A 17,237-nucleotide genomic window follows, 5' to 3' on the forward strand; every position below is an offset into this window, starting at 1 on the left:
GGTGATTTAAATACTGACAAGTTCTTTAATAATATCAGAGAATTGTTGAGGGTTTACAATGGTAATGGTTTAGGCTTTTTTTTTATTAAAAGTCTTTACATTTTAGAGATTTACACTGAAATATTAACTTGTGAAAAATAAGGTATCTCAGATTTTCAAAGTAAGTAGGGTGGGAATAGGTGGGGTTATTCTTGAAATAAACATGGCCCTGAGAGGCTGTCAAAAATAAGGTAAAATAAAGTTGAAGGCAGATTAAGCCAGCCTTCTGTTCAAACCCTCCAATGGTTTTCCGTCTCAAAGTTAAAAGCAAAGTCCTTACCATTCCTCAGGACTCGACGTGGTCTGCCTGGTCCCCTGCCCCCCCCCCCCCCCCCCCCCGGTTCTCTGCACCCCTCGCTCACTCTGCTCCAGCCACCTTAGCTGTCTGGCCCATTGTAGAGAACCCTAGGCACGCCCTCACCTCAGGGCCTTAGCACCTGCTGTTCCCTTCTCCAGGACAACGCTACCCTATTCCCACACAGCTTCCTCCCGTGTCTCCTTCTTGGCTCAAATGTCACCTTCTCTGCGCAGCCTTCCCCGGCCTCTCGTCTCAGGTTGCACTCTCTGCGAGCAGGTGCTGACACAGAGGTTGGCGCCGAGTGCCCATTAGAGATCCATAGCTGTGGGGAAGGGAGACGTACCGGGAGAGGCAGATGAAGCCAGCCGCAATGCAGGCCTGGCAAAGCCCTACCAGCCCAGCAGAGAGTTGCGGAGCCAGGATCGCCCGTCAGCGTGGCCCGGCCCAGGCTGACGGGGCCCGGCCTTTATATCCAGGTCCCACTTACTTACTGCGCTCAGGCTGCCCGGGGAGGGCACGAGCCCCCGCGGCTCCCTGCAGCTCAGGCGACTCCGAAAGAGGGGAAGCTGGCGGCTGCCTCCCACCGCCCCCTCCCATGAAGTCAGGCCCGTGCAGAGCATCTCAGCACCCACCACGCCACCCTGTGTAAAACTGCCACACCTCCTAGAGTCCCTATCACCCTTCCAGCTTTTTTTTCCTCCACAGACTTAACATCTGTTAATATACAATGTAATTTAGTTATTTATTGTATTACCTGGTTCTTTCACTGGAATATAAGCTCTAATGACGGGGCGACTTTGCCTCGCTTAAGCACAGCTGTATTTAGAATGGTGCCAGGCTCGCAGCAGGCACTCAAGAATAGATAAATGCTGTGGTTGAAAAAATAAGGTGTTCGATAGCCGCTTTAGTTACTATACTGTACAAGCCTTGCAAGACCCACGTCTCACTCATCTCGTCGGCGCATGGCACACAGCCGTATGCAACGCACGACTGTTGAACAGATGGATACACAGATCCACGAATGCACTTTCTTTCCGCTACGTTTTCAGCCGTTGTAACTTGCCCTACTTCTGGGCGGGCGTCCTCTGTGGTTCTCTCCGGGCCGCATCATTCTGCTGCGCCGCTTCTCCAGACAATACGGCGCGGGCCGGCGGGCGGGCGCCGCACTCGGGAGTTTACGGCGGCGCGGCGCCCACGCGGCCGGGAGCCCGAGCGAAACCGGCGGGTCCCTCCGCCCCGCCCGCCGCGCCGCCCCGCGGTCAGCTGATGGGCCGCGCTCCCGGGAGGCCGCCGCCGCGCGAACATGGCGGCCGAGATCCACTCCAGGCCGCAGAGCAGCCGCCCGGCGCTGCTGAGCAAGATCGAGGGCCACCAGGACGCCGTGACGGCGGCGCTGCTCATCCCCAAGGAGGACGGCGTCATCACCGCCAGCGAGGACAGGTCTGCGCGGGCGGCCGGCGGCGGGCGGCGGGCGGCGGGCGGCGGGCGGCGGGCGGCGGGCGGCGGCGGGGGCGGGGTGCGCGGCCCGCGGCCCCCTCTCCGCTGGGGCGCCCGGTCCCCCGCAAGCCCGCCGGTGCCCGTCCCCGCCGCTCCTCTCCCGTCCGGACCCGGGTCCCCGCCACGCCCCTCCGCTCCGGGACCCCTCACTCCCGGCGCCCGTCCAGCCGGGGGACCCCCTTTCCGCGGCGCCCCAGGGCGCCCCTTCAGCCCGAGACTCGGGGTCCCGCCGCGCCTCTCCTCGCGCCGGCCCGTCCCCCCGGGGCCCCAGCGCCGCTCGCTCCGTGGGATCTCCACCCGACCTTTCGGGGTCCTTGGCCCCCCGGCGGGTCCCGCGGGCGCCCGTCCGTCTCGCAGCTTCAGGCCCCGGGAGCGCTCGTTTCTGCACGGCCGCCGGCACCCCCTGAACTCTTACTTACTGAATAGCTGGGGGGGGGGGGGGTCCTCCTAAAAGCGACTTTTTTTTTTTTTTTTTTAAGCCTTAGATGCTTCAATTTTCGAGGAAATTTTACATTCCCACCATTAATAGGAAAACCAGTATCACTTGCCAGAAAGAATTAAGCCCAAGAGTAAAACACGTCCACCCGCGCCCCCAAAGCCCCCCCTGGCTCCCGGGCGTCGTGCCTCGAGCGCCCGCCCTGCTTCGGGGGACACGGAGGGGGCCCATTTTCCCATTTCCCCCAAGAGGACACTGAGGCCCCGGGGGTCGCCGAGGCTCTGGCGAAGCCAGAACCGCAGCCAGGACCCCACCCCGGCGCCCGGCCTCCCCGCGCTGTGTGACCGACTGGAAGGATACTTGTTTAAAACTTGAGCGTTTCTAAACCCCTCGACGTGTAAAGGGCTCGTGCGTTACTGTGGGAATGTGGGGTGCCGGGGGGGGGGGGGGGCGATGTTTATTGCCTGAAACTAGTTCCTCGGAATACTGAGGGCTCTTAAATGGCGATATTCCAAAAGTTGAAAGGCTTTCTTTCGGGAAGGCACGAGGTGCTGCTGTTCTCTGAAGGCGCCTGTCCGGCCTCTTGTGAGCATGTTTGGAAATAAGTAACTTGGCGAGCCTGTCCTGAGTGGGAGGAGGAAACGCGAGGCCCCCGGTGCCCATCGACCTCTGCGTTTTGCTTTTGAGTGGGTGTGTTGTGAGCAGGCAGGGGCCTCTCCCTGCCGGTTTGCAAGCTGCTGACCTCAGACCAGCTGGGGAGTGATTGGTGGGGCCTGGGTGTGGGGGAGAGAGGGGTGCGTGAGTCCTAAGGAGAAAAGGGGGGTGTAAAAAGGGGGAAAGGACAGGATAATGATATTTGCATATGAACATAGATGGGGGCACTTTGTAGAAGTTTTTATTCAGTAAAATATTTTACTTATGACTCATGCACGTCGGGTAAATTGCTGAATATTTGAGATTATTGGCCAAGAGCAGTACTGTAAATGTTTTGCGGGAAGTGATTAGGTAGCTGCTCTGGGACTGAAATATTCTGGGGGAGCCTTAGATCAGCTCATTTTTTCACTCGGGCACAGCAGGGCCCTGACAGATGACTCTACCAGGCGAAGGTTGGCTCCTTGAGATTCTAATTTATGTTTCAGGCTCATGGAAATTCCTTGAAAGTAGGACAGCCTTTTTAGCCAGTGCTACATTTTATAAGATTTAGTGAAATACCTTGGCTATGGGTTTGCTTGTTTTGGGTTTTTTTTGGTGGTGGTGATGGTGGTTTGTTTTTACATTGTCCTAAATATGTGTCATACTCTTCAATCATTCATTCATTCGCTCATTCATATATTTAGAAATGCTGTGCTTATTGAGTACTAGTCCCTAGGGATACAACAGGGATCAAAAACCTGCCCTCATATTACCTCTGATTCATTGATTTTTATGGCTCTTGACCTGATGGAACCAGCATGTTGAGGAAACAGAATACTCTTCATCAAACAAGCATTTATTGGACATTTACTGTGTACGGACCCATGGAATCGAAAACAGCTGACTCCAAAATCGCTGTTTCCAAAGGGGCTGGATGGTGTGGTGAGAAATGGCCCTGTGCTGTCAGCTTCCAGGGTGCTGGGAAGACACAGGAAGGAGTGTCATTAGGTGAGGGCCAGGGTTCAAGGAGAGCCTCCTAGAGGAGATGTCACTGGAGAGAGGAGTGGTCGGTGTGAAGGAAGGGTGTTGTGCATCCACCTGCCAGGCAGAAGGAATGGAGAACCACTGTTATTTCTTGGTGACTGAAGCAGAAGGTGTATTGGTGGCCATGACAGGAGAGAGTAATGCCAGCTGGAAGGCCCCGTGTCCAGTTTTGGAAGGGACTTCGTTAGGAAGTTCCCTCGTTAGGAACCACTCTCAGGAATTTGGACTTTATTTTGTAGGTAGTGAGTAACCATCAGAGTTCAAAGCAAGCGGATGACATGATCAGAATTTGTCCTTTAGAAATAACAATAGCTTGCTAACCTTTTAAAAGTCCCTTGTCTATGTCAGTACAGAATTGGACCTTATGTATGTTACCGCATCCAATCCTCACATCTCCCCACGAGGTGGGTGCAGCCACCTTCCCTTACCAGCAGTTCCAAAATTCAGTACATTCTAAAACGTTAAAAGTGGGGGGTTTTATGGTTTGTTTATTTGTTTTCTAAGCTGGTCCTGAAAACTGTTGGTGCTAAAACTGGCCTGACTAGGGTGAGAGTATTTGTAGTCTTTATCCCATGCAACGTGAATATTTGTTTTCCTGCGTTTAATTGCTGGTGCTGTCCCGGGCCCCCCTGGCAATGTTATTGGATACACATCCTATTGCAATGGACATTTGACAGTTCAGAAAACTGAGGTACAAAAGACATTGAAGTAACTGCTCAAAGTCACATAGCTAGTAAATAATAGGACTGAGATTTGAACCCAGGTCTGACTCGGCCTCTAGTTCTTTCTGCCATGCATCCAGTTTTTGTACACATTTGGAGAAACTGAGTCCAGGTGGTATCAGTCAGTGATGGACGACTCTGGCAGGAAGTGTAAAATACTAGGATTCTACCTTTTGCTATGAATCAGTTATCCTTCCTTTATACTCATTTTCAGGGTTTTAAAAAAATGGCTTGCACCTTTTCTCTACAACTGCTGCTTTCATACTCAGAAAAGTAACTTTAAAGTGGGGTCCTGCTGAAGTTAATTCACTTATAATAGCTAAAAGTGGTGAGAACTGGCTGAAAGCGTTTTGAGAGGAAAAGTGAAAGATATGAGGGTTGTCCTGAATTTAGTGCCCATTTCTCTAAACTCCTGGCCAGTGATTCTCAGCCAAGAGTGACTTTGCCCCCCAGGGGACATTTGACAATATCTGGACACATTTTGATTGTCACCCCTGGAGGAGGTGGCACCGAGTGGGTAGAGGACAGGGATGCTGCTCAGCATCCTATAGTGCACAGGACGGTCCCTCATGAAAAGAATTACCCAGCCCCAAATGTCAGCAGTGCCGGGTTGGGAGACCCTGGTCTGGACTTAGTGTGCTTGTTTATTTGGCCTCTCATTTGAGCGAGCGGCAGATTCACAGGGAGGCCTTGATAACAGGCAGATGGCTGCGCGCCACCCCAGAGATCTGCTTCAGTAAGTCTGGGGTGGAGCCTGAGAGTTTGCATTTCTGCCAAGTTCAGGTGATGTTGATGCTGATGCTGTTGTTGATCCTGGAACCACAATGTGAGAACCACTGCTCTGCGGCAAAGACTAGTGATTGGCATGCTGCTTGCCCGTGTAGACCCACTGGCAGACAAAACTGTGTATACTGTATCTTCTTTTTTGTCAGCTTCTGGGATGTGTTTCCCCGGAGTCAATCACATGTACCCACCTATTTCCTGGTAAAACCAAACTATATATGACAGAGCTAAATACAAGTGATCCCCCCAAAATGTATTAAACCAGTGTGAATGTCAAGCTGAATTCCTTTATAGCTGGAGTTACTGGTCATGGTTTGGGCAGTGAGCCTAGAGATCTTGTATAATAGAAATCTACACCTGAAACCTACGTGATCCTATTAAGCAATGTCACCCCGGTGAATTTAATTGAAAAATAAATTAATTTTTAAAAAAGTAAAGAAACGTTCAAAAGGTTGACAGAGGATTGGCTGTGTTCTTGTGTGTGCATTTGTTTCTGTTTTGCTGGCGTAGTGAATGCCCCAAGCTCTTTTGTTTGAACTTAGTGTTTTTAACTTTAGTTTGAGTTGCCTGCACTTTGGAAGTAGACTGTTTGAGCAAGCATACTTTTCAAAGTGTAAGAACGATAAATTTGTAAAGTTTAAAAAAATTCTTGAGTCAATAAAGTATGGCTATCTTTCTAGTCAGGAAATCGTAAAACTAAAATAACCACAACACTAAGTTGAAGAATTTGAACTGCAGCCCTCATGTTCCTGATGGGGAAACAAAATGAGACTCACTTTCAGAACAGAACCGAATATAGTGAGACAGCAGGAACTGGTTCCCTGGACACAGACACATTTGCTTTTGAACTTCTTTCCTGTGGAATGCACCAAAAACTTAGTCGTCAGATGGTTGAAGGATAGACTGTTTAAAAGGTAAAAGCTTTATTATAAAGCCTTATGAATAAGTTAGGGCTGTAGGCCTGCTCTCTTCATTTTCAGAAATTAGAGTTTGGAGATGCGCACACTTATACCATTGCTTCAGGGCCAACACTGATTTGCATCAGTCTTGCAGAAGAAACTCACTGTTGTCTGGCCTAAGTCAAGCATAGACAGATCTCATTTGTGTTAGAATATATTAGGGTATTGCACTTAGGCTGGTAACAATAAAGATCACAGAAAACCAACTTTTAAAACTCTCGAGGTAGCATCTTTTCTGTTGTTATACCAGCAATTTACCTTAATATATTTGTTTCCCCTTAGACATTTCTAAACATATGTAGATGGTTTGAGGGGAAAGTTGTATATTTACTAACGGTTCACATGGAAGCAATCTTAAACATCTTGATGGTTAAGTGTTGTGCTCAGAAGGAGGCCTGGCGTAGCTGGGAGCTGGGAGTTGATCGTTTGTACAGAAAACCAGGCCGCTCACTGCTGTATTTATGTCATATGCAGTGCCTAAAAGTAGACCCCTTAATTGTGTTACAAAATAAAGTGAAATGTGAGACGTCAGGCAGCCTGGGTGGGAATGCCTTTATTCCTCTCTTGTGAGAGTGGTCCTTCGTTGTTCCATTCATTTTCTTTTTATAGCATGGTTAAAAAAAGGTTCTGGATCCAGGATGCCCAAGTTGGAGTCCCATGTGACATCGGGCAGGTTACTTATCATAGTTTTCTCATTTGCAAAATGGAGATTATAATAGGACCTGCCTCATAGGGTTTTGATATATGTAAAGTACATAGAACAGTGCCCAGCACGGAGAGAGCACTGGCATTGTGACTATTGTTTTTTTTACATTTAATTACTGGAGTGTCATCAAAAGCTAAAGATGTCTCTGCTTACTCTGTGTGCGTGTGTGTGCATGTGCGCAAATAAAATGACATTTTTCCTTCTGAATAGGACAGTACCATTTTGGGGTCCCTTATGGACCTAAGTTATAACTATGAGTCATGCCTTTCATCATTTCCTTAGTAGTTTACTTATAAGCCATGTCAGTCATAAGTTTTCCCTTATAGAATCTTTGCCCAGATGTGCTAGGGGATCCAAGACCGCCCACAGGTTCGTTGAGTCACTGGAAGGACTGTCACCATATGCTCTTCCTTACGGCCATGATTCATTACAGCAAAAGGACACAAAGCCACATCAGCGCAGGGAAAAGTATGGGGTAAAGTCCAGAGGCAACCAGGCATGAGCTTCCACGGGTCCTCCCCCGTGCAGTCACCCGGGAGGTGCTTCCCTCCAGCGCTGAGTTCAGACCACGTGTGTGAAATACGGTCTTCCAGGAAGCCCCGAGAGTCTCAGGACCCTGGGTTTATGGGGGCTGGTCGTGGAGACCCCCTCTACCAGCACGTGCCAGAACCCCAGACTCTCCGGGGTGGTCTCTCAGCTGCTAACTCAGTGAGTCAGGCAACATACCTGAAGGAATAGGAAGCGTGGAACATGGAAGTTTAAAAACAGGCTTCTCTTCCTTCCTGCCCCAAGCTGGTGCTCTTTGGGGTTAGTTGCACCTTGTGTTTCAAGACTTAGAGGCTATGGATAGAGCTCAAACTTTGTGGGGTTTTTTGCAAGTTAAGAAACCGTGTTTCCTGGACCCTGCACTGACCCTGTCCTGTCTGGATGGCTCCTGATCTCAGAGGTGGATGTGGTTTTTAGCCTTCTTGGCGCAGAGCTCACGAGCAATCATTTTGTTGCTAAGTGAAAAGATAACAGCAGGAATTTGTTTCTCAAGTGAAAAAGAACACATCTGTGTCCAGGTAGATAACCACCCACCTGGCTTTAGGAGAGGAGTTACTCATTTAGGTTCTGGTACAGATGCCACAAAAGTGACCCCCACCGATCCCTGCTTAAAAATCTGCCAGCCAGGAAATCCAGTCTGAGCGTCATCATCATCATGGGCCCTTGAAGCTGCCCGGGATGCCCTCCCTAGACTAGAAGGGATGGGAATTTCAGTTTTTCATAGCCAATCTAGTACTCCCTAAAAAGAGGCCAGTGTCTCTCCGCCTTTCCATTTAGATAATAAATTCAGTAAAAATCTAGTGCTTCCCCCCTTTGTTGCCAAAGGAGAAAGACTTCTTTCTGCAGCAGGAATGCAGGGGGCAGAGTTCGGGAGACTTAGCTGGAGGAAACTGCTATTTAGTTGATAAAAGCAGACTGTGCTGATGACCCTGTCTGCTCCCCCCCTTTCAGGCTAACATCCTAATGTTATAGGATCCATCCAGGCTACCAGAATGACACCTTTCCGTCAGACTAGGAAACAATGTCCTTTTCAATAGTTAACAAATGTTGGGAGATTTACCAAGATAAGAAATTGAATCAGCAGCCCTAAGAGTGACTGGAAAGTACATTTTCCTCAAGCTTACTATTTTGCTCAGCGTTTAGAAGAAATCAGGCCTTGGGCTTAATTTGTAACATATGCTATACTCTGCATTCTCTTTTTAATTGATGAATCGAATAATCCCTCGGTTGGTTTATAATTGAAATATTGGTTAACTTGCTTTAATTTAGCTGTTGAAGGTGATTAGGATATTTATGAGAAATTTTTAAGAAGATCTGATTTTAGAAATGCTGATTTGTCAGGCCAGGTGAAACTTCGCCTTGTGACTTTACAGAAACACTCCTGTGCTTATTAGAATCTGCCTATCCACGTGTGGGCACGGTTTTCACAGTAATCATACTGGAAAGTAACGTACTGAACCCAGTGTATGTGCTTATGGAGCAATAGGTTTGAAAATGACCCTGATCATGATCCGCACAGACCCTCCTGGCTTGAGAGATGGTGCTTTCAGAAGAAAACATCCTCTAAAGGTATCATGCTCCCACTGTATTTAGCTTAAGCAGATGAGGCTTTATAAATTTGATGATTCCTTAAAGTATTATATTTTTAACTTCCTTTTAGTCAGCTCTTTGGAGGATTTAAACAAAGGGGCTGGAAGAAATTAAAAGGAGCCTCTCTAACTGTGATCCTCGGGCATATCTCTGAGCAGATCAAAGATTAATCTTCCTGGAATAAATCCTTTATTCTTAGTGGGAACTGTGTCTGCTTTTCTTGCACCTACTGCAGTGAGGGGAAAGAACACAGAATTATTGCCCTTGGTAGAGAAGGTAAAAAACACCAAACAGCATTTGAGGAACAACTTCATTTATGCTTTTACAGTAATTTCTTCAGCTTCTGAGGATTCAAGTTAGCATCTGTGCAAAGTGAGGATCGTGTATTTCAATTAAAAGTTAAAGTGGAGTTGTTTGTTTAATGAGTACTTTGGAATCCTTGCCACTCAGTTAATAGCAAAGGCTCTTTTTAATTTTAAGGTCAGATTCCTAAGTATTCTCAAAGGTATACCGTTTGGAACAGATGACATTGTATCAGCTAGCTACCGAGACGTAACAAGCCACTTCAGAATTCAGTGGCTTACCGCAGCCAGTATGACCAACCTTCATGAGCCTCTGGTCACCGGGACAGCCCTTCTGGCCACACAGCCAGGCCCACTCACATGCGTGTCAGCCCTGCTGGCCTCGGCTGGTCCTTTCACGTGGGGGGTCAGCTGGCTGTGGGCTAGCGGAGGATGGCCTCAGCTGGCAGTGAGGAGGTGTTTAAGTGTTGGCGTGTTAGTGCTTACTGAGGGGACCTGCTTTCCCCCTTCTCAGCTTAGCTCCAAGTCTGTTCTCTGGGGGCCCCACAAGGAGCCAAAGTCATTGTCTGCCTCTCAGGTGTTACCTTCTGTCCTACCTGCGTCCTTCCCTGCCCTGCACAGCCTGACTCAGCATAGTTATGGAATTTAGTTATATCATTTTATATTATGCTTTTTTTAAAGGTTAACATTTCATAAACTTTTTTCATGGTTCCATGGTCTTCATAACTAATTTTTAACAACTTTATAAGCTACTGAATTAATATGTCATTAACCTATCATTATTTAACATTTTGCCCAATTTTTATTCCTTTGAATGATGCTCATATGAACTTTTTAAATATATAGTTCTTTTTCTTCCTATTAAAATAATTTCTTCAGAATCTGTTGCCAAGCCTGGAATTCCTAAATGAACTTATCATTGTTATTACTGTTCCTAATATTTTATTATTATTATTATTGTTACTATTAGGTAGGAAATGTGATTCTCACTGTATGGAGCAAAATTGCAAAATTCTTACCTGAGAGTCAGCTCTAATTTACAATGCTGACAGACATTAGGAGGACCCTGGAAATGGCACTTTGTATTTGTCCAGCCTTTCCTTCGCTCATCCCTGCACTGTAATAATACATCATAAAAACATTTCAATCTCAAATATTTAAAATAAAGGACTACAATCTAACTTTGGAATTCCACTTATTAGAAAATAACCGGGTCCTCCCCCATGCTGAACATCCACAGACAAGGGATGGCAGTGGTGTGTGTGCCTTGGAGCTATGTGTAGACAACGTCACATAGAGATGCCTTTCCTTGTCTGTCCATGGAAGATGCTGCAGCTACACGTGAGTCTGTGCTGCCCCAGCTGGAAGGCCAAGGAGACCGGTGGTAGCGCCCTTCACAGGGATATTGGCCGCATGGGGAAGTTGGAAAACCATTTACGTGGGCCCTGAAAGAAATGACACATTTCCTTTCTAAGTACCCTTTGGAAAACTATCAGACTATTGTTTCCAAATAACTTAAAAATAGAGCTTGACACGGAACGGACATGTTTCTCAGGTTTGGGTTTAAGAGACGACTTTTTCTTCAGATGGACATGGTCTTGGGATATCAAAGAAAACCCATTCACTAGAAAAACGGATGGGATGAGCGCAAGGAGAACAAAGTGAGTTTAGGCGAGTGGGTGTAAAGTTGTCACAATATTAAAGGAAAAGTTAAGCTGTTTTAGGGGAGAGAGCAGCTTGGATATTCATCTAGACAGAAAATGTTGTGGTTTTTGTAAAAATAGGACCATCTGATCTTGACACTTTAGTGATTATGTGGTTTATTAATATCATCCTAGAGTTTTTAATAGTTTGCTCCTGTAAAGTGTTACTAAACTGTATTATTGTGTTGCTTTCCACTTATTGAATAGTAGATTTTGCTTCCAGTTTACTGAATAGTAACTTTTTTTGTTTGTGGAACTTGTTGACTTGAACACACAGCCCACCTGAAGCCCGTTTTTACCACCATTCGTTGAACTAGTGAGACGTATTTTGAAGAAACACAAAACAAACTCCTGTACCACTTAGTAGACATCACACAGCTTTGTTAGGTTCTTGGGAGTGTTAACATTGTTTTGATTTAGTCTTGGAAATGGGGGATTTCAATGCATTGTCTAAGGAAGGGAAAGAATAGGCCTGAAAGACCGAAGGAAGGGAATTCCAGGTGGAAGGTGTGAATGCAGAGGCGGAGCAAGTTGTAGTGCTGATGCTTGTCCAAAGGACATAATACTGTCTCAAGAGTGCTGGGGTCTAGGCGGGCTCCACACTGACCTTGGGCTAGTTTAAGTATCATCCTGACGCTGCATGAAATTAAAATTTGACTTTTCCAGGTTAGATGACTGATTGGAAGAGACAACCTTCACTGTTCCTGGCTCACAGCAGACTCCTTTGTTGCCTGAGTCTGCTCTTCTCTCAAGGGGACACCAGGGAGAGCACGTACCCAAGTCCTCTACTGAGCTCTCTGCATATTCATGACCCACACTTTTGGGGTTGATTGGAAGGCCAGTGACCTTGACAAGGCACTGCACGAAGCCCTGATCCTCAAGTGTTTTGGCCTTTCCCTTTCTCTGGAAATGGAGCAGAATCCTTGAGCAGATTTAAGGCCTCTGGGAGAGTTGGCCTTTCACTTACTACACAGCTCCTTTGGCTTCATCCCGTATGTTGCACATAAGTAATAAGATGTATCCATAAGCATTCTATGTTAGGTGACATAAAATATAGTCAGCAAAGTGTAGTATAGTGTTAGTAGTTCAGGCCTTGGGATCATCATTATGAGCTTCTGCTGATCGTTTTTGATGAGGGAGTCATACAGCAGTGGTACCCATCCTGCGATGTGCCCAGGTAAACTACTGCCTGGAGAGAAACATTCTTGGCGGGGGAGGAGGGCTTAGGACCACCTGAACTACTTGAAGATCGCCTCTCCCTGAGATGCAGGCAGGCCCAGGGTCGGTTGATCCCCTGATTTGAGACAATCAACCCCTAGTGGGCCCTGAGCACAGGGCGGTGGGATGCATGGCTCCTTGGGAGATGTAGGTGCTGGATGACATGCCCGAGGTGGACCAGAGGGAAGAGCCCAGGTAACCCGAGAGGAAGCTGCTCTGCGGTGGGCATGCTGAGTACAAGGGCCAGCGCCTTACTTAGGATTTATTGCTGCTGCTTTAAAAACAAACAAGCAAAAACCTGCACCACCATTATCACACCTGAAGAGATGAACAGCACTTTTTAAACATCATGAAATATCTAGTCAGTGTTCGTATTTTCAGTTGTTTCATAATGATGTACAGGTATGTAACAGTTTGACTGACTCAGAATCCAAGTAAGTCTGTGCCTTGTGATTGCTTCATGTGCCCCTTACGCCTCTGTTCACCGGCTGGTCCTCCATCTCGTCTTTTCCTCCCTTGCAAATTATTTGCAGAAAAAACTGGGTCATTTGTCTATAGACTTTCCTGCAATCTCTATTTTTTGCCAACTGCACCCCCGTAGTAGTGATTCTTGTGTTTCTCTGTATTTCCTATAAATTGGTAGTTGGATGTCAAGGTTTGGTCAGATGGCATTTTAAAATAAAGTTGGTATCACACTGCATTTATCCATTTGTATAGGGCTTTCACTTAACATATTGTGAATATTTCCCCGTGCCATGAAGTATTTTTCATAACTTGATTTAAATGGTTCCAAACTGCCAAGAGGCATACCGTGAAAAAGTTTTAACCTCTGAGGGTTGTGGAAGAAGAAAGCCAAGGGGTCATGAACAGTAACCAAGAACCCACAGATAACAGCCCAGCGGTTCACCCGTTACCTCAAAGAGTGTTACATTTTGAATTAAGATGTTGAATTACAAACTGTAAAAAATCAAGTCTGTTCATATGTGCATTAGTCTGATCGCCCTCTCTCTGTCTTTTAATTTTGGGTGTGAACTTGGACTTTCTACAACTTCCTGTCACAATATGGGTACCTAAAAAGAAGCCCGCCTGATTATCTGACCTTGTTAAATGGCATTTGAATGAAGAGACTGTGTGTGGGATTTTTCTTGGTGTCTCATGCAGACATAGTGTATCAGTCCCTGCTTATTGCAAACAACAGAAATCACTCGGGCTGCCTTAATCCGCCGAGGGTGTGTATGGTGAGGATGCTGGGGTGTCTGCCTCCCAGAACCCAAGTCTAGCTCGGCCTCAAGCAGCTGGCGTGATGGATTTTCCACCTTGACTCTCTTCAGCTCTTTTCTGCTTCTCTCCATAGGTCAGCTTTGTTCTTTCTCTTTTTTTTTTTTTTTGATGTACATAACCCTCCAGTCCCAATTGCAAAACATATGACCAGAAACGGCCCTTTCAGCCACTGGAGACATGCTGCTCTCTTCTCTCTCCTGGTCTCCGATTTCCCAGGGAAGGAATTGACTTATCCACCTAGGATCAGACGCCCATTTCAGGTCTAGCCAGTTGTGATCAGGGGTGGGGTGTCAAGAGAAATTCTGAGTGATTGAGCTTGGCAAAGGCTCCGTCATGACCGTTGGCAGTGGCTGGAAACGAAGGCGTGCTGTGCTAGTGCCTGCTCCTGCCGTGAGGCCGCGGCCAGTTCACACACAGCACAGCATCCTGCCCACCGCGCTGCCGGGTCATCTGGTGTATCATCTGATTTATGTGGGTGAATGAACATCAACATCTAGTCTTTGTTGTCTTTTATTACGGTCTGATCCTACAGTAATCTGTATAGCTCTTCAGCGTGGTTGGACAAGTCCTGACAAGCGCACCCACCCATGTAGCCACCTCCCCAGAGCTTGCCATTCCTTATTCCAGCAAATTCCCTCCTATTTGCATCCGATCCTCCCCAGAAGTAAGCACTGTATCCTCGTGGACCGGTCTTACTTGTCTTGAACTTCAGTTGGAATGGGCACACGCAGTGTCAACATTTAGCCTCCCTGTATCTTAGTTCAAGGTTGTGAACATTAATCCAGTGCTGGCTGGGCGCCAGTCTGTTGCTTTAGGAATGCAGGGGTGATTGCGACAGGCTGACAGTAAGGGACGCCAGCTAGGAGCCACCCAGAGGCAGAGCACCGCCGCGCTGAGGCCTCGAGGGTCCTCGGGGTCCAAGAGACGATGCCCTGCGAGCCAGCGAGCCAGGGTCAGAGTATTTATTCCTGTTGCTCCTCGGAGGCGATAAGCCAAGATATGAAGCTGGCTGTTTCGGCGATGTGTCATTTTCCTGCCTGTGCTCCGGGTTTCCGCATCGTCCTGCGTGTCCTGATAACAGCAGACCCGGCGGCCTGGTGTGGAATGACTTCCTCTGGGCCATGAGACGGGGCGGGGTGGGGAGGGGGGGTTCTGGGCGACTGAGCCACGGCGTGGGCTCTGCCTTGGCCGCGTCCCCCGTTCTCCAGACACATTCCCTCCCACGCGGACCTGCGCCTCCCCTCCCGGCTCGGATGTCGGGCGACCAGGTGCACACAGTTCGTTTTTACCAAGGACAGCCATTCATAATGCTCAGTTTTCTTTGTGTGTAGATCATTATATCGTGAGCATTTTCCATATGGTTAAAGTTATTTCAAATCCTGACTCCTAACTACTGCGTAACTTACCACATATGGTCATACTATATGTAACTAAATGTGTGTGTGTATAGTACATGTACTATATATAAATGTACTATACACTGTGAACGTGTGTGTATGTTACAGGGGTGGGCACACGTAGGGTTACAGTTCGCATGGAAAAAGACACACAGGTCAGGATCATCACAGTAGCTGCATAAACTGTTTCGCGTGCTCACAACTGTAAACCTATGTATGCCCACCCCTGTATATGTTTGTCCAATTGATTAAGTTTATAAGGCCAGTTGGGACATAGTATTGAACATAAAATAAATACGTTTTACAGGAGCATAAAAGAAGATAAAGTTACTATTTTTTCTCTCTTTTTCTCCACAGAACCATCCGAGTATGGCTGAAGAGAGACAGCGGCCAGTACTGGCCCAGCATTTACCACACGATGGCCTGTGAGTAGCGGGATGTCCAACTTGGGGAACGTGTCTCTGCTGTCATTGGTGATTTAAATGTTGCAATATCTGATTAAAAAGTGCAGCCAGATTTCAGACCGAGTTCCTCAGTTGCCTAACACCTCCCACAGGCGGTGCCTAACTGCAGGAAAACTCCTTTTCTTCTGCAAAGGAAGTTGGGGCCACTGGCTTAACTGAAGCAAACTTGAGCAAAACTGAAAAAACAAAGAGGAAAGGGCATGCCGCTCCCCCCCAGCCCCCACCCGGCTTTCCTTAATTTTGCCAGCTTATACTGGTAGTGACTTTGTACCTAGCAGTAGCTGACACTGGCCTCTGCGCACTCCATACCCTCCCGCCCGGCCTTGTGCCCAGCCTCTTCCAGACCTCTGGGTTCCAGTGAGAGATTTGGTCCAAGGTACAGCACATTTTATTTATTTTATTTTTAATTTTTTAAATATATTTTTATTGATTTCACAGAGAGGAAAGGAGAGGGAGAGAGAGAGAAACATCAGTGATGAGAGAGTCATTGATCGGCTGCAGCCCGCAACCTGGGCATGTGCCCTGACTGGGAATCGAATCCCGATCGCCTGGATCCTAGGTCGACGCTCAACCGCTGAGCCACACCCAGCGGGGTTTTCCTTTTTTTTTTTTTTTTTTTTTGGTATAACACATTTTAAACAGAGTTTTTACAGTAGCTGAATGTGTTCTAAAAATAAATCTAGAAGATCAGCCGTTTTCATTGAGTTTTTTGACAGCCCTGACCTGTAGTGACATAAAATCACATTTAAATGCCAGCCCTTCATGCAGATCCAAGTGGCATCACCACTCTTCCCTCCCACTTCCCTCATCCTTTCTGCGAAGGACAGCTCTGTGGGGGCACCTGGTCCTACCCAGGCCCAGCAGGGGCTGAACCCCTGCTGTCCCAGATGGCCACACAGGCATTCAGAGCTGTTAGTTTCCTGTGGTTTTGGTCCTTAATGAGGGATTTTCCTCAGTTAAGGGTTCCAATGATTGCAGGACCCTGTGGGAAAAGAAAAAAGGCTTTGGGGTATGCTGGATGGTTTTACTTCTGAAGACCTCCAAGTCTCCAGAAGTTCTCCAAGGAAGGCCTCTTGCCACTTGTCCCACACACTGCTGACAGCTTGCCTAAGGGCTGTTCCAGAAGCAGTGGAGTTTGTTATAAACATAGAGCAGCCAATTATTCAGCCGATTCCCTGCAATCAGTGCAAACCATCCTCCCAGGCACCTGCTTTCTGGGCCAACACTGTCTCATTTGCACAGTATTGCAGTGAACATGCACTGTCCAGACCCTGTGGTCAGTTACTGCAAAACAGGAGCAGTTTGTCAGGATTTTCATTTGTCCTGTTTTCTGCCTGCAGCTTGGGCAGGCTCCTCAGCTTCTCTGCCTTGATAATCATTCAGTGAAAATGAAGTAGAGTTTTTGGACTGTTGGTATAAAGATAACTATTATAAAAGTCACCATAAAACTTTATAATATGGAGCACACTAGAAGAAAACCTAATCTTAATTTACTGTGCCAAGCAGTAGTGTTTCCTATTTCCCATGTGCTGTTGATGTGTAACCTTGGTCACTCCTCTGAAATATGAAGGTGCTCATGGGGCCCATTTGATAAATTTACTTTGGGATTTCTTTGGAGC

General features: G+C 47.3%; 1 protein-coding gene across 1 annotated transcript in view; it reads left to right on the forward strand.

Moving 5' to 3' along the window:
- Nucleotides 1–1,527: 1,527 nt before the first annotated feature.
- WDFY1 (WD repeat and FYVE domain containing 1) overlaps nt 1,528–17,237 on the forward strand; it is a 35,672-nt gene continuing 19,962 nt past the window's right edge. Inside the window, exons 1-2 of the mRNA XM_081142800.1 lie at nt 1,528–1,777; nt 15,512–15,579. Coding sequence (XP_080998926.1) covers nt 1,641–1,777; nt 15,512–15,579 — 205 coding nt within the window. The 5' untranslated portion in view covers nt 1,528–1,640. The remainder of the gene's footprint in view (nt 1,778–15,511; nt 15,580–17,237) is intronic.

The sequence above is a fragment of the Miniopterus schreibersii genome, assembly GCF_964146895.1.
Source record: "Miniopterus schreibersii genome assembly, chromosome: 7".
Taxonomy (NCBI): domain Eukaryota; kingdom Metazoa; phylum Chordata; class Mammalia; order Chiroptera; family Miniopteridae; genus Miniopterus; species Miniopterus schreibersii.